Consider the following 19,885-nt stretch of genomic DNA (forward strand, 5'->3'; position numbering starts at 1 on the left):
TATTTTGGCCTTTTCAAACTCTCTTCCTTAGAAACCTGGACGTTTTGATTAACAAAAAGGTCACCAAGGAATCACACTGTTGAAGGAGAGAGCATGAAATGGCCACTTGCAACAAGTATTGACTTGCTCAGAGAAAATATTGCCTACAAAAGTCCCTACGTGTGGAAAGCAGCTTGTGTTAAAATGATTGTTAATAATGTGTATGTTTCCTAACCTTTCTGGGGAAAGGGATCTTCTAAAGATGTCATCCTAGTCACAGTTAAGGGAAAATACATTTTAAAGTACAGTAGAGTCTCGCTTATCCAACCTTCACTCATCCAATGTTCTGTATTATCCAATGCAGTCCGCCTCCAGCCCAATCCACAGCTGTTTCAATACACTGCGATGTTTTGGTGCTAAATTCATAAATACAGTAATTACTATGTAATATTATCATGCGTTGAACTGCTTTTTCTGTTGATTGGTTGTAAAACATGATGTTTTGGTGCTTAATTTGTAAAATCATAATGTAATTTGATGTTTAATAAGCTTTTCCTTAATCCCTCCTTATTAGCCAACATTTTTGTTTATCCAATGTCCTGCTGGTCCATTTATGTTGCATAAGCGAGACTCTACTGTACAGGGTTAGTCAAAATGCATAGGCCAAACATACATACAATTGTATGTATGTTTGGCCTATGCATTTTGACTAACCCTGTACTACTAAAAATATTTGTTACAATACCTTTGACATTTTCCAATGATCAAGGCAGTCTTTTCTCTAATGGGGTAAGGAAAGCTGGGAAGTGTTTACAAAAGACCTATCTCTATGGAGATTTGTCATCCACTCTTATCTGGTGGCTATCAAACATAATTGACTTTTAGATTTTACAAAGGGATGCAGGATATGGCAGCATATGGATCAGGATTAAACTAGAAGAAAGAGAGGAACTGTATAACCTTTGGCTTCAGAAACGAAGAGCTGGCCCTACCATTAGGTAGGGATGGCTTAGAGGGGACACATAGCCATGTTTAAATAGTTGAAAGGATGTCACATTGAAGAGGGGACAAATTTGTTTTCTGCTACTCTGGAGGCATGGAATAATGAATTCAAATTACAGGAAAAAAGATTACCCCTAAACATTAGTAAGAACTTCCTGATGGTAAGAGCTCTTCAGCAGTGGTATATGTTGCCTTGGAGTGTGGTGGAGTTTCCTTCTATGCAGGTTTTTAAGAAGAGGCTGGATGGCCATCTGTTAGGAGTGCTTCGATTATGGTTTCCTTCATGACAGGAAGTTGAACTGGATAGCCCTTGGGGTCTCTCCCATCTTTATGATTCTATGATTCTAAGTTGTTACTAGGTGCATCCCTTATCTGAAATACTTGGGATCAGAACTGTTACATACAGGGTGAGGCAGCATAACTTTCTTTTTTAAAATGCGTGTCATTCAGTCGGTTGAAGATGTAGCGGAGCGCTAGTGGTCTCGTTCGAGAGGCGGGAGTATAAAGTTTTGTCCTGACACAGTTCAGTCGCCAACATGCGTTGGAACAGTGAGGATCGTGCTTTTGCCATTGAGGCCTACTTTTCGAGAGGATTTGGAGTGGCCGGCCCGCTCTCCAAATTTGGCCCCTTGCGATTTTTTTCTATGGGGTTTTTTTTTGTTTATGTGAACTGTCCAAGGACCCAACAAGATTTGAAGACCAACATCCAGAAAGAAATGGCTATGCTGGCAAGAGTCATGACAAACACCAGAAATCAGTTTACTCAGTGTATGGAGAATGGAGAATGGGGGATGTCACCTACCTAATTTGATCTTCCAAACTTCATAAAACAAAACTTTAGGTATGTGCCTACATTATAAAAAAAATTCTGATTCGTACAATGGGTTTTATTAAGTTTTGGAAAAAAAGAAGTTATGCTGCTTCACCCTGTATTTCAGATTTTTGAATATTTGCATATACATAATGGGATATCTTGGAGATGGAGCCTGCATCTAGAGGCAAAATACATCTGTATTCCATATACACATAGCCTGAAGGTAAATTGATACTCCGCATTTTCAATAATTGTGTGTGTGAAACAATGTTTGTGTACACTGAACTACCAGAAAGCCAAGGTTCCATTGCCTTACCAAAATGTGGACAATTTTGCATTTTGGAGTATTTAGGAATTCCGAATAAGGGATATTCATCCTGTATTAAGGTGGAAAGAAGTATGCACAACCGAAGCATTTTTCTCTATCGTTTTTTCCAAATTAAAGGGAATGGAGATTTGCTTTAGCTATTTTTAAGGAAGTACTGTAAAAAACTATGTCCTCTGTTTTTACTGGAATATTTCTTTCCTAAGGGCATGAATTAGGCACTTTGTATAATATAAATATTCAGCAGCCTTATGATATCATTAGAATCCCCACAGGGCTACAAGAATCATTATATAATCTAGATGGCTCATAGTCCTCTCAATTTGCCAGGGTTTCAATAAATAAAATATTAATACCAGAGGAGGAAACAACAGGTTTGGAGCTCCCTTTCCAAGAGACGTCAAATATCCACCTTTCGAACCACTTTCTGCTGATAGGCAAAGCAATTTTTTATTCAAGTGTGTATGTGTGTGAGTGGGTGATACTAAATGTTTGTTATGTAAAGGATTTTTAATGCACAGATTCTGTGTCTTTTTGTCGAGCTGCTTTCAAATTGATTTAAATTCAATTCTCTGTTAATATTACAATTTGTTTATGTGGTTTTAAAATGACAATGTGGTTTATATGTCTTTTTCAATCTTATTGTGAGCCATCTTGAATCCCAGATTTGAAAGCAAAATTGGCTACAAATGGAATAAAGGAGAAATATATGGGGTGGCAGGCAAAAATACTGCTTCCATTTGCCAAGAGGCAAAAACATTCTGAAGGCAGTTTTCCAAAGAAATTTCAGATCAAGTGGATGTATATTACAGCTAGTTGTTTACAGGATTACCCAACAAAAATCTGCCCCTTCATTGGGGGTATTCCTCTGGGAAGATTACATCTTTCATCAAGGTTTTCCCCTGGGAAGCCCTTTGATGAAGGGCAGGTTTTTGTAGGGGAATCTTGTGTTAAGGCTTCCCAAAACCAAAGACATTTACAGATTTGGATTACATCTCGCAGAAACCTCTACCTAGCATAACCATAGCCATTAGCCATTCTGGCTGTGTGGTTCTGGGAATTAATAACTTTCTTGACAATGAAATGACTTTCTCTCACAGTGTCTCTTGCAGGGATCTGCATGACATCTTACGATGTCAAGCTAAACCTTGGCATATTCACTCAAGCTTTTAATTATCATCAATCTGGTTAAACTGCTTTTTATTAAAGTTCTTTATTGGGTTTTTTTTTTAAAAAAAAGGTGTTTGAGTTTTATATTTATTTTGAATATTTAAAGGAATGTTTTAAAATTTGTTTTAATTGTGCCTGAAGGGCTGCCATATATAAACATGTGAGGGGAAGTCATAGGAGGGAGCAAGCTTGTTTTCTGCTGCCCTGGAGATTAGAACGCAGAGCAATGGCTTCAAACTACAGGAAAGGAGATTCCACCTGATCATTAGGAAGAACTTTCTGACTGTGAGAGCTATTCAGCAGTTGAGCACTCTACACTCTACCCCGAAGTGTGGTGGAAGCTCCTTCTATGGAGCCTTTTAAACAGAAGCTAGTTGGCCATCTGTTGGGGGGTGCTTTGAATGTGATTGCTCTGCTTCTTGGCAGGGGGTTGGACTGAATGGCCCACAAGGTCTCTTCCAAATCTATGATTCTAGGATTCTATGAGAATTTCTTGGAAGGAGGTGGAAATGTGGAATAACATGATGAAATAATGCAGGCATAGATAATATTATTCAAGTCTGGAAACTCAAATACCAACAGAAGATGAAGATGAAAGACAACAGCAAAGAGAAGGAAGAGGAACTTAAGCAGCAAGATCTAAAAGCCTTACAATAGGTTTTTAGATCTTGCTGGGTGGGATGGCATTTTTATCCAGCCAGTTCTTAGTCGAAAAAGATGACCAGAGTGATGCTTTTACTTAAGTATTCCTTATCCAAAATGCTGGGCATCAGAAGTGCTTTTCAAAACCTGTATTTGCATATACATAATTTAATATACTCCAAAATACTAAATTGGCTGAGATAGTCACCTCTTTGCTTTCTGATGGTTCAATGTAACAAACTTTGTTTCACACACACAATTACTACTATAAATTTACCTTTAGGCTATGTGTATAAGATGTATATGAAATATAAATGAACTTTGTGTTAGACTTGGGTCCTATCACTAAGATATTTCATTATGTATTCAAATATTCAAAAATGAAAAGTAAAATATGAAATACTTCTAATCCCAAGCATTTGGTGTAGTGTAGGGGATATTCAACCTTTATGAAGTATTTGAAGAATTCTTGGCATCGATCAGAGTGTGATCCCCATGTTACAAAGCAAACAGACCTGTTTGTGGAGGCTGTAAAACATATTTCAGCAGTCTCTCTGAATGTTTTCATAGTAAATCACGTAGATATGTTAATTTGACCTATGTTTTGTTATGATATGATGTTTCTCACCCAGATTTTGTTTATAACAACTGTTAGTCATATACAATAAATATTTGACTTAAGTTGTTCCTAGAATTTGGAATTCGGTTTGCAGCCATGACTAGAGTCTCTAATTTACTACAAAACTCAGTTAAATGTTGGGAAGGTTGCTAGAGAAGGGTAGGGAGTATACTTCCATGAAACTGTCTCCTGATTTGCACATCATGAAGGGAACCATCATTGCATCTATAATGGACAAAGTGAGACTCTTGCTTTTATTAATAGTGACTATTGTATATTTGGTTTGTTGTAAATTTTTTGGGCTGTATGGCCATGTTCCAGAAGCCTTCTCTCCTGATGTTTCACCTGCATCTATGGCAGACATCCTCAGAGGTTGTGAGGTCTGTTGGAAACTAATAAAATTGGGTTTATATATCTGTGGAAAGTCCAGGGTGGGAGAAAGAACTCTTATCTGTTGGAGGTAGGTGTGAATGGCCAATTGAAACATTCACACCTACTCCCAACAAACAAGAGTTCTTTCTCCCACCCTGGACATTCTATATATATATAAAAACCCAATTTACCTAGTTTCCAACAGACCTCACAACTCCTGAGGATGCCTGCGATAGATGCAGACAAAACGTCAGGAGAGAATGCTTCTGGAACATGGCCATACAACCAAAAAAATCTTACAACAACCCAGTGATTCCACCCATGAAAGCCTTCAACAATATATTTATTATTGAGATCTATTTCTTTTTCTTTCTTCTCCAGAAATTCTGATTTGGATGCTACAACTGAGCTGGGCTCACTATGCAAGTGACAGAAAGAGAGCTACAGAAATTCTGAGGCTGGAAATAATTCCGATTGAAATTCTGAGCTCTGGAAGCATTTCCTATTGAAATGATTAGTAGAGACTGATAACTTTAATGCCAAGAGAGATGTGAATCCATGCTTGTAGTTTAGTGATGCCCATTAAACTACACAGAATTCTGCAGGAGACAGCAAAGGATTTCAGATGGGATGTGTACTCTTTGCCTACTCTTTCGGCTCTAGTGTGATACTGGCCTGATACTGATAATTTTGTGATTGTGGATCTTCACTTTTTAACAGTTAATGGATCACACACTCCAGTTAATCTTGTCCAATGAACATCTGGGTAGTCCTCGTTCTAGCAAATCAGCCAAATATGACCTATATAAGAGTAAATGCCAGTTGCCAAGCCACAAAAATGTTATGTTCCTTACAGAGAGCTCTTGTTTCCATTGCAATGGGACTGAGAAAGAAAGGGAAGCACAACCCTGCTTATTGGGTTATAAATTCACTTGCTAAAAATGTGCATACAGAAGGCCAAGGGTCTCCCATGAGGTTTGCAAACAGTGACAATCTCATCACACAGCTTTCGGCACACTATAAAGTGTGAGAACTACAAAGCAAAATGCAAACTTGTTCTACTTGCTTGTACATTCCTAGAAAGCATTCACTGAACAGTCCACCAGAATTTTCTCGCCCCTAGAGAAATTGGAGAGGAGGGAATATGTAGTCTGCTGGGATTTGCTCCTATTTGCTCTTGTGTACGCAGACACTGGAACAGATGTCATACCTTCAATTGAGTCAAACAATTTTTATACTTTCTCCTTCTGCCGTGGAAGACTCTGGAGAATCATCCTAGTGCATGTACAAGTAAAGTTAAGAGTTTTGAAAAAAAAATGGAAGTTTGCTTCTAGATGGGGAATGAGAACATTCATTATCACCTATACATGCTTGCATGGACTTTGAGGTATTGATCGGGACATTTCTTATACTCCTTCCACCTTCTGCTATTGAGCTAGGGATGCCTGGCTTGATAGCAGTACATGTGAAAAAGATCTTGGAGTTCTCATGGACAAGAAGTTAAACGTGGCGACAAAAAAAGCCAATGGGATTTTGGCCTGCATAAATAGAAGAATAGTGTCTAGAGCCAGGGAAGTCTGGCTACCCCTCTATTCTGCCTTGGTCAGACCACACCTGGAATACTGTGTCCAATTCTAGGCACAACAGTTGAAGGGAGATGTTGACAAGCTGGAATGTGTCTAGAAGAGGGTGACTCAAATTATCAAGGGTCTAGAGACCAAGCCCTATGAGGAGTGGTTTAAAGAGCTGAGCATGTTTAGCCTGCAGAGGGGAAGGCTGAGAAGAGACATGATGAGGGCCATGTATAAATATGTGAGGGGAAGTCATAGGGAGGAGGGAGCAAGCTTGTTTTCTGCTGCCCTAGAGATGAGGCTGCAGAACAATGGCTTCAAACTACAAGAAAGGAGATTCCACCTGAACATTAGGAAGAACTTCCTCACTTTGGGAGCTGATCAACAGTGGAACTCTCTGCCCCAGAGTGTGGCAGAGGTTCTTTCTTTGGAGGCTGAATGGCCATCTGGATTTTATCTATAGAGTCAAATATTCTGTCCAAACCAATACTTTAACTAGATGCAATGAGAATGACACCGGGGGGGGGGGGGGTTTACTATCATCACGTGCTGTTTTCCTGATTCACCTACTGAAAGATACACAATGTTTGTATAGAATGAAATTTTCAGCTGATCCAACAGGGTATTCTTACATACATGAGATGCTATTTCACAATGATGGTGCTAATTTTGAACTACAAACTGTGGAATGGAACCTCGTGAAAGGAAACTTATAAAATGTCTGAAGGTAAATAAGAGTAAATGGCATGAATATACACAGTACCGAGTATGTTTGCTGTACACTGGAGAATTCCTGAGACATCTTCAGTTTCGTCATTGCCAGAGTGGTCTGTGTAGGAGCATCGGTCAGAGATATTGTGGAAGTTCTTTTCAGCATCCCTGTAACTGGAAAAAAACATAAAACAGCAGGACTAAGATCACATATAGCATACAGAATTATGTATCTAGAAGGCCTTCTTGAAGAAGAATCAACATGCCTTCAAGAGGAATCATGGCACATTTCTCTTCAAATGTCAAAGAAGATTTGGAATGATTCACAAATCTTGGCTGTCCAAAAAGCTTCATGACAAAGTTGGTCACAAAAATGCACATATAAACATATCAGAACAAATCTTCCTATTGCTATTATGTGAGAGCTGTTTGAAGAGTAGGAAGACATACTTAAGGAGAAAATATCAGTTTGTCCAGTAGGTTATTTCAGGACTTTGAAATCAGTGGCAGTTCAAAGGTTTCCATGTCAATATGATAGTAAATTCGCTCTGCGTTTTAATACTAATTTTTTTAAAAAGGGCCCAAACTACTGTCAAAAAAAGATTAAGCACACATTTGACAATAAACCCAAAGTGCATTTACTGCCCCTATGACAAGGAAGCCACAAATTGTCACTGTTTACAACAGGACAAAGGTAAGTAAATATTCCTAAACAATGCAAGAGTAACAACAAAATTACAGAATCCTGGAGTAGGAAAAGAGGACAAGATCCACAAAACCAACTTACTGCAGTGCAGGAATACACAACTAAAGCAATCCTGATAATGTCCATTCAGTTCTTGTTTCAAAGACAGAGAGTCCACCATCTTCCAAGGCAGTCCATTCCACTGCCAAACAATGATTTCAAATGTTTGCATTGAAACAATTTTCTTGTCATCTGAATCCTTTGTTTCATGGTCTAGTCTCCAGAGTAGCAGAGAGCAAGATCAGTCCACCTTCTACAGGATATTACTTTATAAATTTAAAGATGGCTATCATATTAATTCTCAGTCTTCTTACCTCCAAACATACCCAGTCCCTTAAGTTTTTCCTCATAAGGCTTGGTTTTTAGACCTTTAACCATTTCAGTTGTTCTTCTGTGAAACATTCTAATCAATATCTCTCAAGTGTAGATCAATGCACCTAACCACCACCCGAACCCTTTATAGTATACCCCCAACCCTGTATCCTTCTGAAATATACTTGAAGAATACTAGGAAATTGGGGGAGAATACTATAAATTGTCAGGGGCATGAATGAATACCTTCTCCTTTTTTTATTATTATTTATAATATGTATGCCTCTGGTGGCACAGTGGGTTAAACCACTGAACTGCTAAGATCTTGTTGACCAAAAGGTCACAGATTCGAATCCGGGGAGAGGCATGAGCTTCCGCTGTCAGCCTCAGCTTCTGCCAACCTAGCAGTTCTAAAACATGTACATGTGAGTAGATCAATAGGGGGGAAGGTAATGGTGTTCCATGCAGTAATGCTGACCACATGACCTTGGAGGTGTCTATGGACAACGCTGGCTCTTCATCTTAGAAATGGAGATGAGCACCAACTCCCAGGGTCAGACACAACTGGACTTAATGTCAGGGGAAAACCTTTACCTTTACTACAGAGAGAGACATATTGTCAACTGGCATATAAACATATTGGACTTAAATGAAAGACCCCTATATTGTATCTGAATGTTGCTTCCTTTTTATGGTTTCTCCCTCCTTCTCTAGACTCAACTGCTATCAGGATTCTAGAAACTAACTGGTTCTTGTCAGACTGTCTCAGAAGATTTCAGATATGCATTTTTCTTTTTATTTACAAACTTGTACACATAGAAACAGTCTTCTGGAGATACAGAAATGACAATCATATTTTAAAGGATGCAAGCAATGAGATACAGCTACATTTGTATACATCTCTTGATTGCTCAGGATGATAAAAACTCAAGAAGACTATGAAAAGGAATTTACAAACTAGGTTATTGGAAATAAAATGGTAAATGAGTTTTAATACTATAAAGAATAGCTGGCGATATGATGTATGAGGTTTCCCATCCATGTTTGCCATCTCCTTCCCCTGGGGTTGCTACAGCCACTGTTCCTGTCATGTTGGTTCTGAAAAGAGAGGTCTATTCTCAATTAAAAGATAGCACATGCTAACTAGGTGCTTGGTTTCAAAGTGTAGACAAGCATCTGGACAGTTCCCTTGGAAAACCGGCCTGGAAAAGCTGAGACCACAGAGAAATCTTCCACAGCATTTTTCTACAAGACAAAAGAAGCAAAAAGTTTGCACTAAGTTTGTAGCTTATTTGGGTCACTGGGTTGTTAATTCTCTTTGCTTAGCCATTCTGCTTTAATATTCTGTTTTTTCCATAGAGGCGATCCTGAACTAGAAGACAAATACTATTCAAGGCAGGGAAGATGCTCAGATAGTACAATGCATCAAATCCACTGACTATCAGGTGCTCTCTCTAACCTGTATAAGAACTAATGATGCAGGCAGCTGAGAAAAATCTTGAATGGAGCACCAAAGAGTATGCAGCTCTGTGTGAGAAATAGAAGAAAATGGAAGTAAAATTTTCAGCTCTTTCCTGAAGCTGACAATTAAATCTTCACATGTGCATTTTGTGAATTGTTTATGGTTATCCTGGCACCTGCTAGAAGTTTGTCTCTGCAAGAAATGGAATGGCTGATACATTTTTGACTAGTCTTGTTGACAACTGCATCATGCACATACTGGAAGAAGAAATAAGGTTATCTGCTGTTATAGACTTAAACATGACCAACAGGCAAAAATTGGTTCATGATGGGAAACTTATGGAAAACTTGCCATGTCACATATTTTTTAATATATTTGTTGTAAATTCTGGATTTCAGGAAAGTTGATTTGAAAGAGCACAGAAAAATGTTCAGATGGGTACCAAAAAGAAGAAAAGGATTCAAGAAGGACGAGAGATTTGGAAAACTGAAATAATCATGACACAATTGAAAAAATATTCCAGTAAGAAAGAAAAATGGAAAAACATCTAAGGAGGCTAGTGTGGCTGCAGAGGGATCTCTGAAGAGCTGATTATTTAAAAGGAATGTCGCAAGGAGAAAGAAGAAGAGACATCAAAGAGATAATAAAAAATGGCAACAACAAAATAGCTGCAACTTGTAAGAAAGATTTCTGTAGAATTCTGAGCAAAACAGAAGAACTCGTTGTCCTTAACTGGAACAATAGGAAGCACAAGGAAGACATATCTTTTAAAACCCTCCTGTTTAGGTACATCCTACCTCTGTTCACGCCCAGTGTTTACTTTTAAAATTTTAATCTATTACATCTGTCCTGGCCATAAGGTTTTAAATTTTGTGTGTTATTGCTTATATGTGAGTTATATTCATTGTACTGTTTTATTTGCTTGCTGCTTTGTTGTTTACTGATGTGTTGTTGGGCTTGGCCTCAAGTAAGCCACCCTGAGACCCTTTGGGGAGATAAATAAAGCATTATTATTATTATTATTATTATTATTATTATTATTATTATTATATGCACTACCCCACCACAGGGATGATTGATTATTAATAGGTGATTAACAGTTACTTCTTTTCAATCTTCGTTGTCATGTGCAAGGGAATAAGTAATAAATAAGGTAAGGAAAACAAGCATTTTTAGAAGGGACTATCCTTCCTAGGAATAACTGAAGAGATGGTTAGAGAAGGCTTAGCTGGTTTAGATGATTGTATATTTCTAGGACAAATGAGTTTTAAACCATCCCAGTTGCTAAAAGGTCATTGTCTAAAATCTTTTCAAAATGCTTAGAGAACAGCAATCTTCCTGAAGATTGGAAATGGACAAATGTTCTTATCTTCCAAAGTGAAGAAAGCAGTTCCTCAAAATTACAGAGCCATTAGTCTTAATGGCAAATTTCTAAATCAACTTAAGTAGCTGGCTTGGAATAGTCTACAAAAGAATATATCTATTACTGAAAATTGGCATAAATTTATCAAAGTAGTTCATCCAAACCAACCATATTTTCATTTTGAGAGTTTAGTTGATTATGGTGATGTCACAGATAGTGCTGTATATTTCAATTTGTGAAAAAGTTCCCATAGACAACATGCATCTTTGTAGATAAGATGGCAAATTTGGATGTTACTACCGTGTTTTTTTAAAATCCACAGCTGGCTGAGTAGTCATTAAATGGTTCAATTTTTACTTGGAAGGAGATATCAAGCAGAGTGCCACAGGGCTTCCATCTGGGTCCTGTGCTTTTCAACATTTCAATAAATGACATGGACAAAGGAACAAAGCAGGTGCTTATCAAATTTGCAGGCAACATGAAGGTGGGAGAAATAGCTAATACCACGAAAGATACGTCTAAATTTAATCATGGACTACAGAGAGAATGAGGATTCAGATTTCAATAAAGTGGAAGGCTGGGCTGAAACTAGCAGGAGAAAATTCAACAGAGATAATTGTAAAGCCTCCAGCACAATACAAAACAAATTGCAATACCTAAGTATTGAACAAGCAGCAGCATCCATACAAAGGATCTAGGCATTGTAAGATCAATGTGTGACAGAAACATGTGACTCTAGTGGGCATTTAGAAGCAATTAAGGGATACTTTTGCAAAATTGTAAAATCTTCACAATTTTTTCAAAAATGCAAAAAACATTTTTTTCCAACACCTAAAGTACCAGATTCTATCTGATCTTAGAAACTAAGCAAAGCCAGCCCTGGTTAGTTCTGGATGGGAAACCACAAACAAATACTGGATGATATTGCCGATATTTTAGAGGAACCGGCATCTCTGAAAATTCCTTGTCTAAGAGAACCCTACAAATCAGTGGTTCTCAACCTGGGGTCCCCAGATATTTTTGGCCTACAACTCCTAGAAATCCCAGCCAGTTTACCAGTTATTAGGATTTTTGGGAGTTGAAGGCCAAAAACATCTGGGGACCCCAGGTTGAGAACCACTGCTATAAATGCATGAGATTGCTATAAGTTGACAGATGACTTGATGGTACATGGACACACACAGGGTTTTGGACTAGATGTCCCTTGGAAATAATAATAATAATAATAATAATAATAATAATAATAAATTATTATATTTGTACCCCACTTTTCTCCCAGGATTGTAATGCAAGACAGCTCACAGTCTTAAAAACTATGCAACTTAAAAACTGACACAATATAATGATTAAAATATAATTAAATATTACAACTATTAAAACAATTATTAAAACCAAAAAAATGTTGTTAAAACAACTCCTTGGTATCCTTTCTGACTTTATGATTCTTTGGTTCTAATCTAAGAAAAGGGAAAAGAGAGAGAAAATAATATTGAGAATGCTGGAGATAAGGCAGCAAAGGTTGCACCTACCACCATAGAATTAATACAATTTGACACTACTTTAACTGCCATGGCTCAGTGCTATGGAATCAGAGAAGGTCTTTAGCCTTCTCTGCCAAACAGTGCTACTGCCTCATCCAACTACATATCCCAGAATTCCATTGTGGTTAAAGTGGTATAAAATGGCTTGAATTCTACAGTGTAGATGCACCCACAAAATAGATTTTTCTTTCAAAATTCAAGGTCTAGATAATCCGTATTTTAAAAGAGCATCTCTGTTTAAACAATGTTTCTGCTCCCCTTTCATCCACATGTGATCCATACTTCACATCTATCTCTCTGAAAGGAAGCACAGGCAAATCCCCAAAGAGCAGCATCTATCTCTCTTACTTCAACCCTTCAGACAGGCCAGCGCTGTGAACACCAAAGAAAGTATTCAGAGTTTGACTTGACAAAAACATTACAGAACACTTAAAGACAAATCCTGAAGTCTGAGGGAGTTTCAGAAGCTTGAAATGAATTTTAAATACAGACTTCAGTCTTGACATGAACAGTATGCCAAAACTACCAGGGGGTCTGAATAATTACAGAAAAGTTGAGGGCACAATCTAGCATTTACCAAGCTTGCTTAATTGGCATGGCCCTGGGAGATGATACATCTATATCATATGCTAATTGTGGTTGGTGTAGTGGCCAGAATCTTATGGTTCTCTGGGTGTTCTTAAACTGCAATTCCCAACAGCCTCAGCTTGTGAGGAATGCTGGGAACTGCAGCTCAACAACATCTAGAGTGACATAAGACTGCCTCTGGCAGAGGTTACTCGAAAAGTGGGGAAAACAAAAGTGGGAATTTTTATTGAGATGATGCCACGTGATAGTTGGGTCTGAAACATTGGTTCTCATTTAGTGCTGCTATCTGCCCAGTTTTTAAAGCAAAGGCAGATGTGTGTGCCTTCAAGTCATCTGTTAACCCACAGTGACCTCATGAATTTCATAGGGTTTCCTTAAGCAAGGAATACTTAGAGGTCTAACTAAAGATGGACAGAGTGGTACTATTACTTCCCTTGATTTGAACACTAACCAAGTTAGTGTAATCTAGAGTTGCATTGACTTTTCTGGCTGCCACATCACACTGTTGATTCATGTTTAGTTTGGGGTCTATTGAGACATCTAAATAGGGCATTGAAAGCAAAAGAACCCAATTTATTTCCATGGTATGTTCTTAGAAGGAGCGAAATTTTACTTAGCCCACTAGATATTGTTCATTGATCAACTGACTTGTTTTATGCTTGATTAAATTTTGGCAATGTTTTAAATAAACTAAAACATTTGCATTTTTAAAAATTACAGTGAGATTTCTATGCTAGTATAAAAGCAGAATATAAAATAAACAGATTGTAAGTATAATTGTGTATTTAAATTGTATATTAAATAAACCATAACAAAAACAGACAGGGAACACCAATAAAAATGACCATGTGGGATATTCCTCTTCATGCTTTCCTTTGTTTCAACCTCCTGTTTTAACCAATTTCTTTTCTAATGTAATCATCAAATGTTAGTCTTGTATAAAAGCATTCAGTAGAACAAAATAAGAAGCCAAACCACAACTGCATGCTGTCTTCAGTTTGATCTAAGGTAATATATGATGAACACAATACAAAAGCAACCAGACTGAGATCTGAAATCACAGCTACTATTATACAAAAGGAACTGACCTATTAATAAATAAACCATTACATGACTCATTCTACATGAAGGTCACAGGACTGTATCTATTCAGTGCTAAAAATATCAGAATCTTGAAGCCAGGTAAAGAAATTCCTCTCTTGTTTTGTTTATGGGTTGTTATTTTTTTTAATGAAAGGTTAATTGCATTCTTAACATAAATCAAGTACTTTATCCAAAAATCTTTATAGTCATTTTTCTACTTATTGACCAATTTTCCAAGTACCAAAGAACTGTAGAACATGCAATAGACAGCATCCAATCATTAAAAAACACCACTGCAGACCAATACAATTCACCAGCCTACATAAATATTACCTGATATAGCCCTCAAATAATATAAAATATAAAGCTATAAAATAAGTCCTTTCTATATCTGTGTCATTGAATGCATGATGCAATCTGGATGACTTTTAGTAAATCATACTCTCTCAGCCTCAATGGAAGGCAACAGTAAACATCTTGTGAACAAATCTTTCCATGAAAGCCCTGTGATGGGTTCAGTTTAGGGGTTGCCATAGGTCAAGTTTGACTTGAAGGCATACAGCCACAACAAGTAAAGCTAACCTACTTTGTGATCGTTTTGAAAATCCGAAAGCAGCTCGAGTTATCTTTGAGCCACTCCAAAGATGCTCCATGTTAATTTTTAAATACCCTCTCCTTCCCATGCATGCACAACACCCCCCTCCCCCCGACACTTTTCTCTTGTGGTTGTAGTGGTGGAAACAAGCTTCAGCATGCCAGGCTGTAAATAATCCTGGAAGCATTGTTTTCTCAAAAACCAAAGCAATTAGTGTAGGTCTTAGGGAAATATATTTCCCAGGTGCTGTTTACAACCGGGCACCAGGAAGAAAGATGGGGACAGACCTCCCTCCTTGTTTCTTTCCCCTTTTTCTTTTGATGCAGCCATCATCAAGGGAAGTAATAGTGCCCCTCTATTCTGTTTTGGTCAGATCTCGCCTGGAATACTGTGTCCAATTCTGGGCACCACAATTCAAGAAGGATATTGACAAGCTGGAATGTGTCCAGAGAAGAGCAACTAAAATTATCAAAGGTTTGGAGACCATGGTCTATGAAGAGCTGGATAAAGAGCTAGCTGTATTTTGCCTGTAGAAGAGACTATAATAATAATAATAATAATTATTATTATTATTATTATTTATTTCTATATTGCCCTATCTCCCAATAGGTTAAAAGGAGACATGAAAGCCATGTATAAATATTTGTAAGGATGTCATAATGAAGAAGGATTATTATTATCATTATTATTATTATTTGTTTCTATATCATCCTATCTCCCCATAGGTTAAAAGGAGACATGACAGCCATGTATAAATATTTGTAAGGATGCCATAAGGAAGAAGGAGCAAACTTGTCTTCTGCTGCCCTGGAGATGAGGGTTCAGAGCAATAGATTCAAATTACAGGAAAGAAGATTCCACCTGAACATTAGGAAGAATTAGTGCCACAATACTAATGCAAAGGAGCCCCACGGAGTCCTACTAGAAATTGCCCTGCATCATGTGAGGAGCTCCATGGGACTCAGTTCTAGCAGCAGACAGAAGCGGGGAAAAGACACTCCTCTCCCTGCATCAGATAACTTCATATGTGTAACTTCTACTCTATTTGTAGAAGTCAGGGGTTAGCTATATTAGAAGGGGCTATATCAGTTGCAATTCAATCAAAATAATTATTTAGAGTTTTCATAATCACATCATTCTGTTCCAGGCTCCTAAAACCCACACTTTTGAGATGAAAATCCAAATCCAATTATTAATCACAACTATAGACATAAATCCCGTGAAAAATTAATCAGTAAGGCAGCACTTATACACATTCCATTGGGACTGACAACAATTCTACTCAGAAATAGACATTTGGTGATTTTGGTATTGTTCAGTACCTTTCAAGGCATTTCTGACTAAAGGCAACCCTAAAAAATGAACCTATCTCCAGATTTTACTGTCAAGATTTGTTGAGAGAAGATTTGCCTTTGCCACCTTCTGAATCTGAGAGGGTGGGACCTGCTCAATGGATTTTAATGACTGACTTGGGATTTGAACGATGGTCTCCATAGTCTTAGGACCTTCCACACAGCTATATAACCCAGAATATGAAGACAGAAAATCCCACAATACCTGCTTTGAACTGGGTTATCGGAGTCCACACTGTCTTATATTCCAGTTCAAAGCAGATAATGTGGAATTTTATTCAGTTGTGTGGAAGGGGCCATCGTCTCAAGCAATTACACCATTCTGGTCCTCTTGATGATATTATTACTTTGAACACAGATTGTCACATGCCAAAGTGTTGTCAATAGAATGTGACAAAATCATGCACAGGAGAGGGAGGGCAGATATTCAGCTTGAATTCAGTACTGATTCCAGTAAAGGCTGCACTTTCTTTGTTTTGGCTAATGAAAAAAAAAGAGAGAGAACAATATCTATGCAATATCTATGCATAGCATTACTGTTGCTTCAAGTCATTTCAGGGCCTTTCCACACAGCCCTATATCCCAGAATATCAAGGCAGAAAATCCCACAATATCTGCTTTGAACTAGGTTATTGGATTCCACACTCAGATAATGTCAGATTTTCTGCCTTGATATTCTGTGACATAGGGCTGTGTGGAAGGGCCATCAGATTTACCAGAAGTAAATCCAGAACAAACCTAGCAATCAAGTATGTTCCAAATGTTCCTTTGCTTCCAAGCTTTCACTTGTTCTCTGAACCACAGCAAGGTTGGCTCCAATCATATCTCCGAAAGGAGATAGCTGGGGTGAGATGGCAGAATAGCAAAACTCCTGTGTCATCCCACACTATATGGATGGGACACAGTGGAAGGTCCCAAGAGAATTTACAAAATAGATTGTGACTTGTACTAAGGAGGGCATAGGTAAGTCAGATGTTCTGGATTTCTAGACCCCCTTACCTTTCCCATTTTGGTTGAAACTTACAAAAGCTATAACAAACATATATGAAGGATATGGAGTTGGCTAGGTTTGCCATGAGGCATTATTTTAGCAGCTTCCCATTGCTTCTTACTGCCAGGTATTTGCTGCCTCATTAGACAGCCAGCCAGCAGCAGCAGGAGGTGGGGGTCCGCTTCACCACAAGACGTGGGGAATCCGGCGCCCCACGCCTTGCATCACCCACATTGGGTGCTGGGAGGGCAATCACATGGAGGGAAGTATGGAGCGCATGGCTTCCCCCCATAGATTGTGCAACACTGGAAGCCTCCCATGTTGCCAGGGCAGTGGAATGCCAGTTCTGCCCCTCTACACCCACGGAGCTGGCACGATGTCATTTGATGGGAGCTGGGCCAGCTCCATAGGTGACCGGAGCCATTGAATCTAGCTTCGTATGATGAGTTCATAGTCACATACATGCTAGTTTTGGAGAAAATTGATCTACTTACCCCATAACTTGATGCTCATAATGCTGCAGTGTCCTCTGGAGTGTCTGCTTTATGGTCTGAGGCTACAGAATAAACACAGAAATAATAATAAAAATGCTGTCCAGAGTTTGTCTCTCAGCTTTGCTCTCAGCATAGAATCAGGATTGTGGATACTACCACTATTATCGCTTAATCTAATGTATGTTTTTCCAATTACATACTTCTCTCTCTCTCTGTTCACACAGCTGCTGTGCTTCCCCCAGAGTAATGAGAAGAAAGCTGCCCAGAAGTAGCAAGCTGTTTTTATTCCACAAACACATCAATATTTCAAGGCTTATGCCTGATATTTCAAGTCCTCCCTTAAACAGCAGTGGTTTCCTTAGCACCAATGTAACTGAATTCAAAAAAACACTGAAAAGGAAGCACAGCATATGCAGAATACGGTGACAGCCACTAAGGGACAAAATAAATATTACATCTCTCCATCCTACCATGCTTCCACTCTTGACTGCAGCCCCTCAAAAGAGGGGTGGTGGTGGGGAGCCAGGAAAATGATTATATTTATATTAGTCTGATAGAATATCAGCAATAATATTCTTCAGGTATTCACAAGAATGTGTGAGGATGGGAAGTAGAGACATAGATAGGGCTGCATACATTAGCTGTTTCCACAATTTTCTCATGTGTGTCCACTTTGCCTATTCACTCCCTATATGCAAAGGTTTGGGTAGAGTTTCTCCTACTTGAGTACATGTAGGAGAACATGAATAGGACACCCTGTCTAATTTGGGACCATGATAAAACATGGACACTGATTTCACAGAGCTTCAAATGAACATTCATTTCAATGCAAGTACAGTTTAAAAATCTCTCATCCAAAATTCCAAAATACTCCAAAATTCAGAAATGTCCACATCAGTGACTAAGATAGTGACACCTTTGCATGCTGATTGTTCAATGTATATACACTTTGCTTCATGTACTTTTTTCAAATATTTTCTCAAATATTATGCATAAAATTACCTTCAGGCTATGTGTATGAGGTATACATGAAATATAAATGAATTTTGTGTTCAGGCATGGATCCCATCTCCAAGATATCTCATTATGTATGCATATGCAAGTACAGGTATTCCAAAATCCAAAGAAATCTGAAATCCAAAAAACTTCTTATCTCAAGTATTTTGGAAAAGAGATACTCCATTTGTAGTACTTTCAAGTTAGAGAATGAAGGAGCTGAAAATGAGATTAATTTGTGTGGCCTCCCCTTTCTCTGAGCCCTTACAAATGCTCCTAGATGCCTGAAGAATTGATGAAATACCCACCTACAATTCCCATTTCATTTTTAGTGGCAATATTAGTAGCAAGAGACAATTTGATAGTTTGAAAGTAGGCAACAAAGGTTCAGTGGTCCTGCCTTGAAGCTCTAAACAACTTTTTTTGTTTGAAATGGGCAATTCTACAGAATATTCTGTAAAAGACAAGATTGTGGCCATTATTCAACCCAGGATAAAACAAAACTAGGGCAAGTTTATCCCTACATTATAATCAAGTACGTCCCACCTCAATGTCAATGGTGAAGATAGTTTTGCCCCCACAGGCACACACATAAAAGCTTCTAAAATCCCAAAAGTTCAAGATAGCATTAAGTTCTCAGCCTTCCATTGTGCTCTAGTTACCAAGACACAGGGAAAAATCATTGTGCCTGAGAAAGGAGCAGAAACCCATTTCTACCTGGGCAGGGCAGCTGCAGGAGGGCTACAGGACTGTTGGGGTCACATAAATTACTGAAATGAAAACAGAAAAAAACAAAGTAGCAAGAAACCTACTTCTGGTCCTTAAAAGTGTTAGTCTTCTGATGAGTAGAAAGAGGCCTTGAAAGTATTTTAAAATTAAAGTATCACACCTAAAGTTTCTACAGGCATTCTTCTATTTTTAGCAAGAAAAAAACCATTCTGTGGATCCTGGAAGTGTTGAGGGCCACAACCATATCCATGAAGGACTATAAGCAACCCCAGATCCAGTTGTCCACCCATGATATAAGGACAGGTTCAGTCAGATACAGAAGTGTACACTATTATACTTTGAAACACTATTGCAATATGGACAAAACCAGTAGAAGCTTATCATAGCTCTGATGTCAATGAAGGAGGTGAATACACTGTGGCCTTTAAT

At 38.2% G+C, this 19,885-nt stretch overlaps 1 protein-coding gene across 1 annotated transcript in view; it reads right to left on the reverse strand.

Annotated features, from left to right (window-relative positions):
* Positions 1-19,885, reverse strand: part of GUCY1A2 (guanylate cyclase 1 soluble subunit alpha 2) — a 207,739-nt gene that overhangs the window by 166,188 nt on the left and 21,666 nt on the right. The window contains exons 2-3 of the mRNA XM_060771014.2: positions 17,732-17,793; positions 7,258-7,379 (exon numbers count right to left, since the gene is read on the reverse strand). Coding sequence (XP_060626997.2) covers positions 7,258-7,379; positions 17,732-17,793 — 184 coding nt within the window. The remainder of the gene's footprint in view (positions 1-7,257; positions 7,380-17,731; positions 17,794-19,885) is intronic.

The sequence above is a fragment of the Anolis sagrei genome, chromosome 3, assembly GCF_037176765.1.
Source record: "Anolis sagrei isolate rAnoSag1 chromosome 3, rAnoSag1.mat, whole genome shotgun sequence".
NCBI classification, from domain to species: domain Eukaryota; kingdom Metazoa; phylum Chordata; class Lepidosauria; order Squamata; family Dactyloidae; genus Anolis; species Anolis sagrei.